The 19,584-nt window shown below is 42.3% G+C and overlaps 1 protein-coding gene across 1 annotated transcript in view; it reads right to left on the bottom strand.

Annotated features, from left to right (window-relative positions):
- Positions 1-19,584, bottom strand: part of MS4A13 (membrane spanning 4-domains A13) — a 79,239-nt gene that overhangs the window by 36,473 nt on the left and 23,182 nt on the right. Inside the window, exon 4 of the mRNA XM_075547563.1 lies at positions 13,642-13,737. Within this exon, the coding sequence (XP_075403678.1) occupies positions 13,642-13,737 (96 nt within the window). The remainder of the gene's footprint in view (positions 1-13,641; positions 13,738-19,584) is intronic.

Below are 19,584 nucleotides of genomic sequence, written 5' to 3' on the forward strand. Positions count from 1 at the left end.
ATGGGTCTTGGGTCCCCAATCTAAACTCCCCCTCATTCGCAATGGTTTGAATTTTTGTTCTTTGATGCCTGATACCTGATCCCTTCGACACCTCGTGATCAAACAGGCTGGTGTGTGCCTTCCATGTGGGCTTTGTTACTTCTGCGCTAGATGGCCGCTTGTTTGCCTTCAATCCTCCAGTTTTTTGGTTACCAGCTGAGTAACCATTTTACTCCATTTTAAACCAGTTTGAAACATGTAAACTGCCAGGAGCCTTTTTAATAGTTATAATCCATAACCCACTGCCATTGAGTCCATTTCATTGCCCCTTATGGTTCGGAGACTGTGAGTCTTCATGGGAACAAGAAGCCTAATCTTTCTGGTGGTTTATTCCTATGGCTTTTCAAAGAGCAGCCCAATACTGAACTCACCGGACCACCAGGCATGCAAACAAAGAAACTCAGTGGTGTTGTGACCCTGGTTTTCAAGGTCGGTAGCCCTTCCACTGTAGAACCTTCCTATATTTGTCTAGGATTTCTAGCTGTACTTGGTGGTAGAAATATAGAGAAGTATATCGACTCCATCTGTACAGACTGGGAGTTGGAATGTTTTCTTGCACCAAATAGGATCCGAGCCATTTGTCTTCTTGGATAAGGGAGAATCTCATAGAAAGGCAGTAATGTGACCCCAAACAGACAGATTTCTTTCAGACACATTTTAACTATTCTTCCCAAATACTCAGACCATATATGTGGGCAAGGGCACATGGGATTCATATCTTTAGTGTTATTGGATTAAAACAAATAAAAGAGGAGGACATTTAGATATCTGTTTGCTTCATGTATACCTTTAGTATAATTTTGGTGGAGGATCAGAAGAATCTTAAATAAATCAAATAGAATAAGATGCTTGGAATTTTCCTATATAATTCTTTAATCCTATTTCTCTCTCGTCCATCATTTGACAAAATGGATAATGTAAAAAGGTGTAACCAGCTACATTTTATGGGATTTGATGGTGGAACAATATTGAAATGCATGGGGGTGATGGTGAGAGTATTATGTTTGCTGTTCACCAAGATCTGTCATTTCTCCTGAGTATGATGGGTCTTCAAAAGTTCACGGAGAAATGGAATTAAAAGGTAATCGAATTTTCCATGAACTTTTTGAAGCCGCTCATCTAGTCCTATAATCTGACCATCTCAGTCAGGGCTATGCCATCAGTTTAATTTGACAGGGGAAAAAAAAGGGATAGATCCAAGAAAGAGATTTTCTATCCATTTTCAGACTCAGGTTATATCTTCTGGGATTATGAGTAGGTTGTGATGGTGTTGGGTTATGTACATACCAATGATATTAAGTTTAATAATCGCGGTTTGGTCTGATTTGCAGTTTGTATGCTCAGGCTGGAAGTGGACAATGCCGATGCCACATAACTGTGGCAGAACACGTCCATGCATTCTCCATTTAAGGCGTTCATAACAGAGGCCAAGAACTAGAGACAGCCGTGTGATTCTTACCCCCACTATTCTTGTTTCCTTGGTTATCCATAGGTGGTGTGGCATTTTCTTTAAGACACAGTAGAGAAATGAGAGGATAATGTACTTCTTTTCTGTAGGAAAACTGTACACAAATTAACATTAAATTATTTTTCCTGCACAAAATGCTTAAAATTGAGAAGGAAATCTAATCCTTTAGCTGCCCATTTTCCACTACTTTACAATCCTGAGATATCCCCCCACTCCACCGCCCCCATCAAATCACAGATGTTATTATTCTGACAAAATTCCATACTTACTCCTGTTTGTTCCTTTGTTGACTGAAAATGGATGGAATAGTAGTAGCAGGGAGTGTGCGGTGGCTTCCCCGGTTACATCAGTTCCCTTATTTCTAGGAATTGCAGTGACCTCTGCCTTTATAGGGTCAGAAAAATAGGCCTTTCGGTTGTCATGGTTTGTTCTTTTGCTTTCTATTCTTTCCAAGCTAGAGTCTGGTGCAGAGGTGCCTGACTGGAAAATAAAGTTATTGTGATTATATGTATGTATAATATATATGTAGAATATATATATTCACACACATACATATATATTAGGCTTCACAAGTTAAGGACCTATGAAGATGTAGGGAAGGTGTTCAATAGAAATGTGACGACAAGAATAGATATCTATCACTAAAATTGTGGCTAACCTTTGAGAGTTCTGTATAACTCATTAAAAAACAACATCCTAATTCATTGAGTCAATTCTGAGTACTCTTCTAGAACTGCCCCTGTGGGTTCCTGAAACTGTAAATCTTTCTGGGACTAGACAGCCTCATCTTTCTTCCGTGGAGCAGTGGTGGTTTCTAATTGCTCACTTTTCAGTAACAGCCCAACCCACTACACGCCAGCATGTGTGTCAATCTTCCCTGAACTCCATAATTGAAATCCATGAGAATTATTCCTTGGCCATAGTGGACTGGGCTGAAAGCAAGCATGTAAATCAAACTGGGCCCATATTGTGCTCAGATCGTTTGGGCTAGGCTCTTGATGTAAATATGGAAAACCTTAGGAGCAGAGGCATTGCTTTGGTCTAATCTAGTGGGTGGAGTTGTGGGGAAAGTGAGTTTTGAAACTGAGCATAAAGACATTCAGAGAAAAACACAAATAGAGAAGAGGCAAGAGAACACTTTGAATTTCTGATGACTTTGAATTTCCTAGCTTTCCAATTTCAATTCCCAATCTGCAACCCGGAGGCCTTCTTAGGAGCCCGAGTGGCACAGTACTTAAGAATTGGACTGCTCACAGCATGGTCGGCCGTTCAAAGTCACCAGCCTTTCCATGGGAGAAAGACGATGCTTTCTATTTCTGTCAAGACAAGGGTGCATAGCTAAGTGTGGTGAAGAAATCAGATGCTGCCCAGCTATCAGGAAGTATAGTGTCTGGGGTCTTAAAAGTTTTAAAGAATCAGCCATGTAAGTGCTGTGTCAGGTAAGTACACCCTGAAAAAGCACGCCAGCCTGTGTGATCAAATAATTAATAATAATAATTTATGATCAGAGGGGGGATTAAATTTTGAACACCTGGTTTGCAAAAGGGTGTGAATGGCAGTGACAGCCCCAAATCCATTTGAAGAGTCCCCACATGAATTTAGCCCCCATTGAATGCTTTCTCATCTTTATCCAAGGTTGTGGATCATCTTGCCCTCAAGCCATAAGCCTTGGGGAGTGGACTGCCTCTGGCCCTCTCGGGCCAGCCCAAGATGTGTCCTTGATGGAGGTCACCGTGCTGAAGAAGTCAGTGTGGCCCTGACTGCCTTGGTTGGAAGGACTAAGCTTATAAGTCCTTCTATCTGTCTAGTCCTGCTCCCGTTTCTGTAGTCCCATGTGTAACTGTGATGTATTGAACTGCCACCAATCATGTCCTTATGACCGCTTACTTTGCCCACCCCCAACACCCCATTTACCTCCAGTCTCAATTGTGACCCCTTGAACTCCATTTTAACCTCATGTTGGAGGGCTCCCTCATCCAGGGGATGTGTCTATGTTTTTGTGTTGTCTTTGTCTCTCTTAAGACTTAACACATGTTCTCTAAATTAAGCAAAAGAGTTAGTCTCAGAAACCCACCAGAGCAGCTCTACCCTCCCTACAGAGTTGCTATGAGTCAGGACTGACTTAATGGCAGTGAGTTGAGTTTGGTGGCCTGCTCATACATTGTGACCACACCCATGTGTTTACAAGAAATGTACCTTCATTTTGATAAAATTAGTAAATGATAGTTTCTGTTTCCTAAAATGAAGAAGTCTTTAGAAAAATTTTCCTTGCCTTCTAACTTTTCTGCTATGGCTTTGATATGCCATGATTTACTCCTATGGCTTTCTCCTATACCTCCTGAATCTCCAGTCTGCTGCTTCTTTTTTAACACGCCCTCCATCCCAGCTTCTTATTTATATTTGAAGTCTAAGCCCTTACCTTCAAATTCTTCACGTATAAAGCTCCTTTTCTAGTTACGAAAACCATGAATTGTCCGGGTTGGAGTGGCCTCTGAAGTGGCCCACGCTTGAATGTTGAGAAAACGGGAGGCAGGCGGGGAACGAGTCGGACACACTGGAGTTCAAACCTTGCCCTTACCAGTCAGTCAGAAACGCTGCCCACAGCATTCGCTCTTTTCATCAGCCCAAAGCTGCGGGGTGGATCCGAACCTCAAAACAAGAGCATCTGACATTGGAGGGTTGCTTGGCGCAGCGTGGTCTTAACCTGGCTAGAGGCCACTTTTTCTGGATCACCCGGCCAGAAGGACGCTGTCCTGCAGATGGTCTTTCTCCCTGGCTCTTCCCGCGGACGGTGCTGGGTCTGCCCCTGCCTGGTGGACTCGGCTGTCTCAGGGGGCCCTCTCCTCCCGCTGGCCTAAGCGTGGCAATAACGCTGCGATTGTGGCGGAGTGCGTCGCTGCGGTGGGGGGAGGGGGTGGGGGCAGTGCAAGAGGAGATTTCCCTCCCCCCACTCCTGCCCTCTGAGAGGACAATCACACAGTTTAGGGTCTTAGAAGCGCTGCAGAGTCCGCAGGTGGCGGGTGGAGGGTGGAGCATAGGCGGTGAGAACACCAGCTGTGTGGGCATCTTAAGCTGACTTTGAGCTTGGACAAAGCCAGAGGGAGGAGGCCAGTTCAGGGGCAAAGTCTGCGGAGGCAGCTTGTCCACCAAGCAGATGCTCCCTTGCTGCCGCTTTACTCTATTAGTCCCTTTAGAATACTCACCAGCAAAACCTGGAATACAGTCCTCATTATTAGATATGTGTTTTGGAAAAATATTGTCCTTGAAAAATATCCTGAGATATTTTCCTGTACATTATGTCCTGTGTACATTCCAGAAGCACACGAACTATGAAAACTAAAATATTACAGGTGTAAAATCTGCTATGTCAGGTTTCAACAACGGAATGACACAGCCACATCAAAACGTACTGCTGCGAAATTCTAGAAACTTTCATTAAAAAACATCAAAAGGTGAAGCTCTTGTTTGTTCACATGTCCTCCACCAGTGGCGCTTCTTTCTCTAACCCTTCCCCGAAGAAGTCTGCACTGGCTGTTTTGGTCAGGTCAAATGAAAACTGAGCATTTTAGTCACTAGATTTCCCAACGTTGAGATCATGGTATCAAGGGCAAAACTAGTTTCAGCTCAGAGGGGGTGAGGGGCGCAAACCCGACGTATTGTGAGTGGTTCAAGAGAAGATGGGAGGAGATACCAAAACCAACAGATGAACATGTTTAAGAAGCTCTCTATGATTTTACCTCATGCTCTAGCTGTGACTCTCTTTTGATTTCCTTTCTTCAATAAAATTCAAAAGAAGGATTAAATTTGGGATTAGCCAATATAAATAGTTTTTTGAGTTTTATTATTAAGAAAAGGAAATAAAGGGAGTCACAGCTAGAGGGAGAAATCAAGAAGTTTTGGCATTCCCAAATGATCTCCTTAAAAACAACTCGCAAAGTTGATTTCCATCTTAGAATGCTCTCCTAAATTTGTAGGTTTCTATTTCCAACTTCCTACGTGTTTCTACATGTATCACTGCAAACCACTTTAGATAAAGCAGTCTGCGCTCATCATTTCCCCACCAATATTTTTTCCCCCTCCATTCTAATTAATAGTATCCCTCTCCAACTAACTGCCCCCAGAAGAGCACTGGCATTATTCCCAAGTATAATCAATCTCTAAATCCTTTTGATTTGATTTCCTAAACAGGGTTCAAAAATTTCCTCATTAAGGGACGAGTCAGTCAGGGGGCAGTATAGCATCTATGGAACACACAATATTCCTCTGGTCCCTTGAGGCTTCCTCACCCCCAATATCCTGATGCCAGCGCTGCCTTACAACTCCGGCCAGACCCGAGCATGCATGCTGGTACAGGAAAGAGTTCTCAACACAAGGAATCCAGGGCAAACCCCTCGGGAACAGAAATGGTCGTAGTGAGGGGAGGGGAAGGTGGGGGGAGAACGGGAAGAAAAGGGAGGGCGAGCACCATAGAATGCCAATTTAACAGAAGAAAGTATTCTTGCATTGAGAGTACCTGAGTGGAGACCCAATGTCCTTCTGCCACCTTAATACTAAACCTATGAATATAGGCATATAGATCTATTTCCCCATCCTAATATATATATTTGCCTATGTACATGTCTTTGTCTAGAACTCTATAAATGCCCTTTGCCTCCCAGCTCTTTCCTCTTTTTCCCTCGACTTTCCTCCTGTCCCACTATCATGCTCCATCCCCACCTGGGTTTCAGCAATACCTCTTCGTTACATTACCCTTGATCATGCCCTACCAGGCCTCCCACACCCACCTCACCACCAATTTGGATCACTTGTTTCCTTGTCCCTGGGTTTGTTAACACCACTTCCTTTCTCCCCACCTCCCCCTATTCCATATTGTCCCGGAACTGTCAGTCCCATTGTTTTCCTCCAGATTGTTCATCCAGCCTATCTTATTTAGACAGACCTATGGAGGTACTAACATGCACAAGACTAAGACAGAGGAAAACCAAGCAACAATATACAGCAAAACAACAAAAACAACTGACAAAGAACAAAGCAAAACACAAGAAAGAAAAGCTTGTAGTTAGTTCAAGGATCGTTTGTTGGCCCTTAGGAGTGTTTTCCAGTCCAGACTGGCCACGCCCTGGCCCCAAAGTTCACTTTCAGCATTCCCTGGGGACCTTGCCACTCCATTCCCTTGCTGTTCCGCTGCACTCCCCCAGTGCTTTGCCTCAGTGTGGTGGGATCAGGTCAGGTGCAATTCCCACACTGTGTCTCCAGTGCTGTCCCCCACAGGGCCATGGATTAGTGAGCGACATCATGTCTCATAGTGGGGCTGGCCATGTGGTCCTCTCTGTGGACTGGCTTTTTGGTGACACTCTATTAAACTATTCAGAGTTCACCTAACCTACACAAAACCTTATGCCTATTTCAATTTTTCTTCTGTTAATGTATCACACTGCAGAATCTTGTTTTGTTACTTATTTGTTTCCATCCGTGTAGTCAGGCATCTTATTACTCTTGGATATTTCATCAGAGTTTAATAAATCTACTTGCACACAGTACACAATGTGTATTGAACTGGAAACAAATGAACCAAGTATTGGAATTTTTAGAACCAAAAATCCTTTACAATAGCATAGAACTTGGTGAAATGTTTCAGAAAACAAAACAATCCCTCCCAAAACAACAACAACAAAACCCACTGCCGTTGAGGCAATTCGACCCTACAGGTCAGAGTAGAACTGCCCCAATGGTTTTGGGGCTGTGTTTGTTTACGAGAGCAGAAAGGCAGAAGCAAATAAAAAGCAGCAGCACACTGGGAAGTTTCATGTACCCCAACTGGAATGATTCATATTGTTGGCCTCAGGTTTTTTGAAGCAATGTTCCATATTAGAATAAAAGGTGAATGTGAATTCAGAACAAATCCCACGAGAAAGTCTTCTTTTTCTGGAAAATGTTTGTTTGCTTTAAAAGCAGTTGAAAAGATTATCCCAGAAACGAGGAAAAGTGGGAACGATTTTCTTTCTTTTTAAAAATCAGTTTCACTCTGAGATGTCTAGGAGTGAAAATCTCTTTGTATTTATCCTCCTTGGAAATCATTGAGGTTCTTGAATGAATAGTGATATTTTTCATCAAGCAGGATATTTTTTACAGCTGTTTCTTAATTGTTTCAGCTCTTCCTCTTTTCTGTGACTCTCATTATGTACATCTGTGTAAGACAGGGTTCTGTAGAGAAACAAAACCTGGACACTTGTGATTTTGTATACATACATATATGGATAGATATATACAGCACAAAGGAATATAACATCTAATTAGTTCACACAGCAGTACAGGGGGCTCAGTTCAACTCACTTCTGTAGAACAGTTAATATACTGGAAGTCCTTCAACTCACGAAGGCTGCTAGGTCCAAAGTCAAGGAGGCAGACAGCTGAGTCTCCCCCTAGGCAATGCAGGCAGTTGGCCCACAGGCAGCAAACAGCAGGGTGGGTCACCCATGCCAGATGACAGGATCCACCAGTCTCAAGCTCAAGCAATGAATACATCAGCAGGGTGGTGGAACAGTTCTCAAAGGAATCTAAAGCTCTAGCAACAAGACTCAAGGGTTGGCTATCCCACAGGTAGTGTAGCTCACAAGTTGAAGCAGAGAATTAGCTAATACAGCCACATACTGGTCTGATCACCAAAGAGCAAGAAAGAGAGGGGCAGGGCTTGCTGAGCCATTTATCTCTTTGCCCTCCAATCAAACTGAGACCTTATTAATACCACATGTTTCTATTGGCCCAGTTGGCACAATAAACCCACCTATCAACTCAATAAACACAGCAAGACATTTCCAGGGCATAAAGGCATTTTAATTAGAGGAGAAATCAAAGAACAATGAAAAGCCTGTGAATGGGAGGCCTTCTGATTCAGACTTTGTTCAGGCAAATAAACATTGACTGTGAAACATCCCCTTTACTTGTAGGAATATGAATCATTTAAAATTTCTTGAGAATTACACAACATCATGCTCCAGGTCTTTACCACCTGCACTCTATAGATAACCAGAATCTTTTGCTGTGGTCTTTTACAAGAACCGGTAGGGAGGTTGATAGTACTCTGTACATATGGTTCACAAATTCTTCCTTATGACAATCTCATCTTTAAATAGAGAAAACATTTCCCCTGAATTAAAAAAATGTGTAGAAATTTCTTAAATACCAAGGAGAAAAATCCAACTTCTGTATTTTCCTTGGCACACATCTGAGGACGTGAAGCAGCTTTGTTATTAAGGTATCATCAGGGCCCACATCGGTATCAATACCAGGGGGGATAAAACGCTCACATTTCTAAGAATTTCATAAAATGGTCTCAGGTTGATCCTCACTAGATGAAGCATCGTCATGTCTTTGAACCTGGGAGGATAAAGGTGGTCTCTTATAAATCAAGTTTTTAAAAACTATACAAGGAATACATAGATACACACCTGTGTTTAAAATGATCAGCAATGCTAATATCCACAGAGTAAAAACTTAAAAGTTCCATTTGCATTTCCCTTCCCAGGGCATAAGGATTGGAGGAAGGCTTATTAACAAGTTTCAATATGCAGATGGCACAACCTTACTTGCTGATGAAGATCAAAGACTGCAGTCTCCAGTGTGGATTGCAACTCAATATCAAAAAAGAAAACAGAAACCTCACAACTGGAGGACGAGACAGCACCTTGATAAATGGAGAAACACCTGAAGTTGCCAAGGATCTTATTTTACTTGGATCCACAATCAACGCTAATACAAGTAGTGTCAAGAGATCAAATGACGGAATTGTAGTAGTTAAAATGTTACTTTGGAGGACTTGTCTGACTTGAGCCATAGCATTTTCAGTCCTATGAATGTGAAAGCTGGAGGCTGGAGAAGAATTGATACATTTGAATTATAGGTTGGTGGAGAATATTGAAAAGTACCATGGATTAGGAGAACTGACACATGAGAATTTTGCAGCCACTGGAAATCAGATGGAGGACAGGTCTACTCTGACTCACATGGGGTCACCAGGAGTCAAAGGCAGCTGGTCTGCTGTATTTTACATCCTATCAGATGTCATTTTAAGTCTAAGGAATTTCCTGTATTATTTTTTGTAAGGCGGTTCTGTTAGCTACATATTCTCTGTATTGGTTCCTTTGTGAATGTATTTACTTCACTTTCCTTTATTTTTGGCAGGTAATTCTTGTGTAGCACTTCAATATGCTATTCCACTACCTTCTGGTCTCCAGTATTTCTGATGAGGGGAAAGCTATTCAAGTTGTGTCTGGCACGTTCAAGATTTTTTTCTTTTTCATCAGTTTGACTCTGAGAAGTCTGGGAGAGTGAATCTCTCTGTGCTTATGCTACTAGGAAGCCACTGAGGTCCTTGAACAAATAGATTGGTACTTTGCATGAGGCCTAGGGTTTTTGACCATTATTTCTTTTCATCTTTTTTTCTGCATGTGCCCTTTTCTGTAACTCCATATGCATATGCTGGTATACATGGTGGTGTCCGAAAGGTCTTAGACTCTACCTTTGTCTTTTTATTTTCCATCCCAACTTGGTTGATTGCTATTGCTCGATCTTCATGTTGGCCATTTTGTTTTCTGACGATTCAAATCTGCCATTAAGTCACTACTGAATTTTTACTATTGTACTTTTAAATTTCAGAATTTTAATTTCTTTTGGAATAATTCCTATTTTATTGAAATTCTTATTTGATGAATCATCGTCTTTGATGAAATGTGGTTTCCTTTACTTTTTAAAGATAATCGTTTTTGACTGCTTATTTTCTAAGTATGGGTGATGGTAGTGGGGAGGTGGGACACTTAAAAAAGTTCTTGGAAAATGGAATGAAGAGATGTGTACTTGCAAACTTTGTGAAACCCTTCTTGTAGATGGATCAATCTTTCCTGTCTCTTTGCAATGTCTCATCATTTCTTCCTTCCTTCCTTAAAACTGGACATTTCAGATGACAAGGAACTTTAGACTCTGACTGCCCTGTCCTCTTCCCTCAGTAGTGGTGGCTATTACTGTTGTTTTTTTAATTACCTACATGTAATTATTGTGCAGAGCCTGTTTTCCTTTTAGCGCGTGGTCTCTGGTATATTTACTCATTAAAATATAATTATTTTTATATTGTAAAATTTATCATTGATTTGGAGTTAATACTTACATTATATCATTCCAATCATGTCCAGCAGAATTGTACAACTGCTTCGATAATCAGTTTCCAAACATAGTTTTTCTTCCTGGACTCCTTGACATGGTCTCCCTTATTACCCCCCTCCCCCTGCCCTTCCCACTGTACTCCATCCCCCCCGAAGCCCTTATTCTACTTGCTGTCCCTATAGGCTCATCACATCTCATTTTAATTTACTGAAAAACATTAAAACAACACAAGTTTAAGAGGGTGACCCCAATGACATAATACCTCTGATATACACCTTAAAATGAACAAAAACAAAATAAAACAGAATGTCTGTCACAGGTTTGCTGGACTAATACATATATTAATACGGCATATAGGGAATTGATGTAACAGACCATGTCTGTCCGCCTACCGCCAGTTCAACAATGTTGGCCCAGCCGGGCTCTGTTGCCTGGACATGGTGCATTTTCTGACTTACGTCCTCAAGTTACAAGTGTGGCTGAGGAAGGGTCCAGTTCACCCCGTGGAGTTTCTGCCTGGGAGCTCACTGATGCAGCCTCGGGAGCATGCTGTGCATCTCGAAGGTTCAGGAGTCAGTATCTCAGAGTTCCATAGCACCTGGCTGGGTCCCTGGGTGCACTCAGAAGCCCAGGTCAATGTGGTCCATTTGGTGCATACCACCAAAGACATTCTTCCCCTAGAGACTCCCAAAGCATTTTCAGTCATTACCTATCAACAGACGTGGAGTTGTGTTCCCCTGATGCGTTTGCTCCTTTCCCCCTCTCTCCTGGGTTGTTTTTACCAACAGTGTCCCTCATCCCTTTGATAAAGTGGCCTACCTGTCTGGGGGTGGGGTGGGTACCTCATCATAGCTTTGAATGGCAGCCACTCAGTAGACAACATCCCCTTCCCGACCCTTGACCATTTGATCTCAGCTGTTGTGAGGTGTCCTCCAGCCATAGAGCAGATGGTGTACGGTTCATTGGCACCAGTCAGGTTCTTTACCAGGCTGTCTGACCACCGCACCCCTCTTCTCCACCATCCACCAGCCAGCAGCCTGGATGTCCTACAAGCCTGAGTTTGGGCTCGTTCCTACAGCAGTGGACTCACAGTATTTTCCCCTTTGTGATGAACCAACTTCACTCCGCATAATGTCTTCCGGATCCTTCCCCGTCTTGAGGTGTTTCATGCTGTCATTGCTGTTTTTCGGGATGCGTGGTATTCCATTGTGTGTATAAAAATGAATTCTTGCGTTTACTTTTAAGCACGGCTTCCAGGATTTGTCTAGGCCAATGCAGGTAAGCGGCTAGCAAGTTATTGGTTAGAGGTTGTGCTTAAACACCCTAAACTCTTTACTAGTGGATCGGTGTAGGCTTGAGAAATGCACTCAGCATTTAGGCGGCCTAAGCGTATGAATACCTTTGTTTTGTTGGCAAGGCCCCTTGTTCACTGAGGAATGAACAGCTCACCTGCATAAGGCCCCTTCCAGTCTCCCTGCTACTTACTATAAGCTGCTCTAGAGTTGATTCTGACTGTGGTAATCCCGTGCACTCCAGAATAGAACTGCTCCATAGGGCAGTCTCAACTGAAATCCTACGAGAAGCAGATTTCCAGGTCTATCCTTCTGAGATACCACCGGGTAAGTTCGAACTGCCAATCTTTAGGTTAGCATTTGAGCAGAAACCGTTTGCTCCACCTAGGAACCCTTTCCTGGTCTATTTAATGCGTGCCTAACTTTGCTATGTTTCTAACCTTCCAGAACACCAGGAACAAGACATTTTCACGGCTTACATTATTATCTTGTGCCCTGAATCACCCTTTAGAGTGCTGGTCAGTTTTTTGTCCCAAATTAGTATTTTGATCTCAGGCTAGGTGTGATGTTGATATTTTCTGGTGCCCCTGGGATCACTCACGTTTTAATCATACCTCTGCTCATGGACTTTTTTGTGCTGTTCTCAAAATAAAGTTAGCTCCCTCTAGCAGTGAGGCTCCTGGATGATGCAGTTTGTCCCACCCAGATAAATTTCTACACAATGGAGCTAGGGGTAGAGGGAATGAGAGAAACCCCCAAACTGAACAACATTCTTCCTGAGGTGAGGCACAGTAGATTTTCTTGAATACAGTTCTCAATCTACGATATGCCTTTAGTCAACTGATAGTCTTAAATAGATGTTTATTAATATTGTGATCCAGTTTAATCTTTTTTTGAGAGGTGATTTGCATGGTCTCACTCATTCATTGTGGAAGTCTCACTTTGTTCTTTATTCTTGGTAAACGCCTTTTCCACACAGTCTGGTGTTTGATTCTGCCCAGAATGGTCTTATCTGACGACCCTGTGTAATATAACCTCTGCCTTCTATCACCTTGCTCATTTATATTTATTAATAATTTTACCAGTTCTTGACACTTCCTGTATTTGTTTGTTTGTTTACTGTCTGTCTCCCCCTCTGTAAAAAAAGCTCCACGAAGGTAGAGTCATTCTCTGTCTTTTTTGTCACATCCTCAGAAGCTATTACAATGGCTGCCAAATAACAGACTTTCAATAAACACGTGTGAAAGAATGAATATTAGATACCAAGTTTTTTCCAAGTTTATGGGAAAAGTCATGCTGATAAAGTTTTGTTGGTATTGTGATGTTTTAGTATTTTGGAATGTTATTAAATTTGACTTTGTGATGAATACTTCTAGGAATCAACCCCTTACAGAAATATTGGCCTTACATGCAAAAAATATGCATCTGGGTGTTTCCTGGAACATGTTTATAATTTTGAAAAGTTAAAAGCAAAACTAGATATGTAGCAATAGGATATACTAAATAAGTAAGGAAAATAATAAAACTATGAAAAGCGATGGTTGTGTATATTCTGTAATGAAAAGACACACAATACTCCATTTTATAGTTCTAAACATATTCATTAATGTATTCCACATCTTTGTAGAGTTTGCATATTATTAATCAAAATCTCCTGATTTTTCCAAAGAGTAGATGAATACTTACCAAATTAATACAGGTGAAGACCGAGTATACAAATGTAATGGACATTTCCAAATGGTAGGAGAGAATTAAAATACGTGACACTTCCCTCCCAAGTTTCTGAAACCAAAAATAGGGGGAAATCTTGTATTATTATTTTCAATAATTTAAAATACAGTCACTGAAAGGACTCTTAAAATGATAGTCAAAGAAAATAGGGAAATCAGATAAGCATTTTTCATTATCTTACTTCCCTAAGCATTTCTACTTGTTTGCCCGTTTCCCTTCTCATAGCTTCCCCAAATTCATCATCTGTAGCTTTTATCCATGCTCTTCGCTCAGTATCTCACTTCTTGAACCTCTTTTTCTCTCTCATTATTTTCTTCCCTGCATGACTGATTATTCAAACCCTTCAGTATAAATGATGTGACTCTCTTTAATGAGAAGATAGTCAATGAGGTTTTTTTTCATCAAACAATCCTCATCTATTAAAATGGCTGATTATTATAAACGCAGTTGACACACAGTGATAAAAGTTCACACAAGATATTGTTATAGTATACGTGTATGAAAGAATAGAGTAGATGCTAATTTCAAAATACAGTATTCCACTGGGAATTGATTGAGTTTGATTGCTAGGATAAATAAAGCAGTTACTTTCTGTTGTTACTGGAAAGATTCACAACTGCCATAGCTGATTGGTGAGTTAAATGTATACTATTGGCTCTCTCCTAAAAAAATAAATAGGTGTGTATATGTTGGCTGTGAAAGCCAACACTAATATTCGGACCTTGTCTGTCCATTTATTGTACTGTAGCAGCTGTGTTTTATTGTAATACTGAAAGAGCATGCTACTGGACACACTATGCTAAGACAGACTATGAGGAAGCGCCTGGCATCCTACTTATGAAAAATAAGCCAGTGAAAAATCTGATGAGTAGCAGTTGAGCACTGTGTGATATAGCACTAGAAGAAGAGCCCCTCGGGTTTCAAGGCATTGAAATAAGACCGGAAAGAGCTGCTTCCTCAAAGCAGAGTCAAGCAAACTGATGCAGATTGAGTAAAGATTTTAGGACCTGCACTTGCTGGTGTGGCACCACTCCAAAAGCATCTACAACCATCTTCGAACAATTTAAACACATAATGGATGAGGTATAAAAGTGGGAGAATGGTCAAAAATGAAATGGAACACATGGAAATTGATACCCTGGGCATTAGGGAGATGAAATGACTTATATGGATCATTTTGAATTGGTGAATTAAATGGTTTTCTCAGCTGGGAGTCAAATTAAAGAGGAATGGCAGGAATCTTATCGTTAAACAGAACATTTTAATATCTATACCAAAGTACAATGATATCAGTGAAAGTTATAATATCTATATGCCAACAAGGAAGACCAGTTAATGTGACTATTACTAAAATTTAAACAGCAGCCACTAAAGCCAACGATGAGGAAATTGATGATTTCTACCAACTTCTGCAGTCTAAAATTGATGAAACAGCCAATCAAGTTGTATTGATAATTATTTGTGGCTGAAATGTGAAAATTGAAAAATAAGGATTGGTGATATAGCCTTGGTGACAGACACAACACCAGAGAATGCTTGATAGAATTTTGCAGTACAAAATTTTGACTTATTAGTTGCAAATCTGTTTTTCTTCTATAACATAGTGACTACATATGAAGATCTTACCAGGTGGAATGCACAGGAATCAAACTGTTTACATTAGTGGAAAGAGATATAACAGAGAAGAGGTGAAGGGTCAGCAGAACAAGGTCAGGTGTTGGTTGCAAAACAGGTCACTAACCTTATCACAAATTCAAAGTGAAGCTGAATAAAAGTACAAGTCCATTAGAGCCAAATATGACCTTGAGTAAGTCCCACCTGGATCTAGAGACCATTTAAGATTTGATATACTGACCACTAATGATGGAAAACCAGACTGGCTATGGGACTGCATCAAGGACATCATACATGAAGGAAACAAAGGTCATTAAAAACACAAGTTTTGCCACCATGCCAATACACCTGCTCATGCAGCCAACTCAGTGTGCTAGTTTTGGGCAAAAACCGGCATGCCTCTCTTGCCTGACCTTACTCTGTGTGACTTCTTTTTGTTTCCGTGAATGCACAGGGACAGGGAAGGGCAGAGATTTGATGACCTAGGAGAGGTGAAGAAAAATAAGAGGGAGGTGGTGTCAGCCATTGAAACAGATGAGTTTGAAAATGTTTTCAAGAATGGAATTGCGGGGAAGAAGATGGAGTCCAGGTAGATTTACCCGCTCGGAGCTCCTGTTGCCAGGCCAGACGATTTAAGAGGTAAGGTGAAGACTTGGAGGCAGAGTCCTAAAATCAGAATCAGGGTACTAGAGTATATCCTGACCTCTGATTTTTTAAAAATTTCCACTCACAAAGCAAACTGAGAATGCTCTGAAATGCTCTAGGCTCGTTGTGCTGGGCTGGTGGGCTCCAGACCGAGCCTCTGCCAACGCGCTAGTCCAGCAGCGAGTAGCGATTACCCAGGCTGACATCCCCAAGGGATCTGAACCCTAGACTTCAAGAGAACTTCTGAAAGCTAGTCACGAGACCCCACACCAGAGCGGCCTGCGCTGTTAGCTGCCTTGCACTCATAGCCTAGGGGTCGGGACCAGTGTTGTAGCCATGGATTTAGAGCAACTGAAAGGACTTCAGGACATCTACCCAAGTCAGATCGCAGTGGGGCAGAGCATAAGCGGGTAGCCATAGCCTGGGACGCACATTCGGTTCCCATTGGCCGAGAAGCAGAACACCCCATAAGCCCAATATAAAAAAGAGAAAAAAGATATTCTCGGTAAAAACTGCAGAGCCCAGGCTCATTGTTTAACTGCAAGACAAGCTGGCAGAACAAGCCCTTTAACATACAGTAGGATAATAGGGGAGCCCATGCTAAGGAATGCCAGAAGTTAGCTAGAGTCCAGAGACTTTCAATGTAACAAAGAGCCTCTGGAGCAAGCTTCAGTTTCAGAACATTTAACTGAGCACAAATGCAAACCCCATAGCCAGGGGACCAATTTAATTTAATTGCAGCTGGCCAGAGAAAACAAAACAAAACAAAACAAAACCCTGTGCTATTGGGGCATCAGCGGTCTTGGCACAAGCTAGGGAAACTCCGTAAGACCAACAGGCAGAGCTACTGTCCACCCTCAGTGATCCTACATGCAGCTGGGGAGGACCTGCCTGTCCTCCATTTGGCTGAGGGATCCCCTGCCTGTCCTGGGGTCCTACATGTGGATGAGGGAACTTCTCCCCTTGCTGCAATGCTGCATATGGCACGAGGCAGCAATACCAGTGATTCCCAGCACTCAACACCACGGTGGGAATTGCTGCCTGGCCTCTGCTGTGATCTGGCCTGTGAGAGTAATTCTGCCAAGTATCTGTGGGACTTTACACCAAGCAGGCACACCACCCTGCTACCTTGAGGCAGGGTTGGAACTCCTCTAGCTGCATGGCCAGGTGATCAGGCCTCAGCTATCTCCTTACTTTTTTTTTTTTTTACTATCTCCTTACTTACTATTTTTTTTTCTCACTTTATTCTCTCTCCTTTCTATCTTTCCCACGGTGGTCGATCTCAGTGGGCCATTTTGTTTTTGTTTTTTCTCTTCTTTTCTTTTCCCTCTTCTTCCCTCTCTTTCCTTTCACACGCCACGGATGGCTTCTGGGTCACAACCATCCACCTAGGGCAACTCCACCCAAACAGCAGGGGGAACTCCAGCCTGCCCACTGTGGGAGCACTGCACACCACAGAAGACTCAGGAAACCTCCGTCTGGCCTCTAAGATTATCTGGAAAACTGGGACAATTCTGCCCAGCACCTGTGGGACCCTGCACCAAAAGGGTACACCCACTTGCCACCTTGGGGCAGGATTTAATCCCTGCTGGTCCCTCTGTCAGGTGATCAGGGATCAGCTATAGTGACTTTCTTAAAAAAAAATCATTTCATTGGGAGCTAATACAATTCTTATCAAATCCATACATCCATCCATTGTATCAAAGACAATGGTATCTTTTAATTTTTTTTCTTCTCTCTTTCCCACCACAGTCAGTCTCAGCAAGCACAATTATGTTTGTTCCCCTTCTTTTTCTTTCTCTCTTCTCTGGGTTTCTTCTTTTCTGTTTCTCTCCTCTCTTTTTCATTCCACATGCCACTGCTTGCTTCCCGCCCCCTACCCTCTGCCTAGGGAACTCTGACCAACCAGCAGTGAGAGCCTCTTGCGGCAGTGCTGCATGCATCACAAAGCAGTGCTACACAAGGCATGGCATGGGGCTCAGCTATCTCTTTATTTATTTTTAATTTCTTTTCTTCTTCGTTCGCTTTTTCTTCTTTTCCCCCCTCTTCTTTTATCTCGGCTCTCTTTGCTGCTACAGTTTCAGCTGATTCAGTTTATATTTTTGCTGTTTTATTTTTTCAACTCTCTTTTTGTTTTGTCTTTGCTTTATGTGTGTGGGCGCTAGTTTGTTTTTTATTTTTGCTCTTGTCTTTGTTTTCTCCGTTCTCTTTTCTTCTTCTCTTCTCCCTCTCTTTCCTTTCACAATCCACTACCAGCCTCCAGGCCACTACCCTCCAGCTAGGGCAACTCTGACAGTCCAGTTGGGGGATCTCCTACCCGAACTTGTTGGATTTACATGCAGCTAGGGAAATCACACCCACCTTCCCCCACACACAAAGCGGCTGGGGGATCTCCCCTTCAAACAGCCGGGGGCTCTCCCGCCTGTATGTCAAGGCCCTACAGATGATTGGGGGAATTCCTGCCCACCATTTGTGGCGTTCCGTGCTGCTGCAGGAACATTCGCCAAATCTCTCCAGTGATCTCTCCAACTAGGGTAATTCTGCCTGCCATCCATGCACCAAGGATTGTACACCAAGGATAGTACACGCACCCGCCTTCCGTGGAATTCCAGTTGCAGAGGCAAACACCACATGCCATCCAAGGCATGCCAAGCCCTGTGAGACACACCACTATGGCTTCCAGGGAGATCAGCCAGTGAAACGCCATCCTCCTGGGCCCACCACTACCTGACCAGTGTCCTGTGAGAGAACTAGCCAACGCACCTTCCAAATAATGGAATACTGGTTGGCTAGGGTAAGAGTGAAACCACAGTAAGATACAGGGTAGTATGAGCCCCCAGTGGAACTCTATGCAGGTAGTTTGAAGAATCACTCATACGAGTCCCCCAAGAAAAGCCCAGTGCTCTTTGAACCTGGAAGATGGCACCAGGTGACTCTAAAACAACACGTAAAAATCAACCAGCCCTAATGATAAAGCAGAAGAAACAGAATACAATGCTGGAAGAAGTCATGAACCTAACGACGTGCATAGAAGAAGCAGACATTGACCTGCCATAGAAAGAAATCTTCATAATGCTGCTTGGAGTCATACAGGATATGAGGGAAGCAATACAGAAAAAGGATGAAATGATAGAGGAGATAAAGACAAGGAGGCAAAGGGAAATGCAAGGCCTAAGGGATGAAATAACAAAATTCAGTAGCAAATTAACAGACTTTGCCAACATTCTTGAGGAAGCAGAGAATTACACCAGTGACCTAGAAGATAAGCAGGCAAATTTCAACAAACGGGAAAGGTAGTCAAATAAGACAACCAGAGAAGCTGTAGAAAACATGAGAGCTATGTATGATGCCATAAAGGAGAATAATATTAGAATAATTGGACTACCAGAACAAGACACAATAAAGACATCATCAGTGAAAATAACAAAGGAATTCATAGAGGAAAACTTCCCCAGCTTAATAAATGAACATTAGGCTGCCATTCAGGAGGTTGAAAGAGCACTAGCCAGATTGAATCCCAGGAATAAGTCACCAAGACACATCATAGTTAAATTATCCAATTATGAGGAAAAGGAGAAAATCATAAAAGCAGCTAGGGAAAAAGTAGTCACTTATAAAGGTACCCAAATAAGAATATGT

The sequence above is a fragment of the Tenrec ecaudatus genome, chromosome 4 (genome assembly GCF_050624435.1).
Source record: "Tenrec ecaudatus isolate mTenEca1 chromosome 4, mTenEca1.hap1, whole genome shotgun sequence".
NCBI classification, from domain to species: domain Eukaryota; kingdom Metazoa; phylum Chordata; class Mammalia; order Afrosoricida; family Tenrecidae; genus Tenrec; species Tenrec ecaudatus.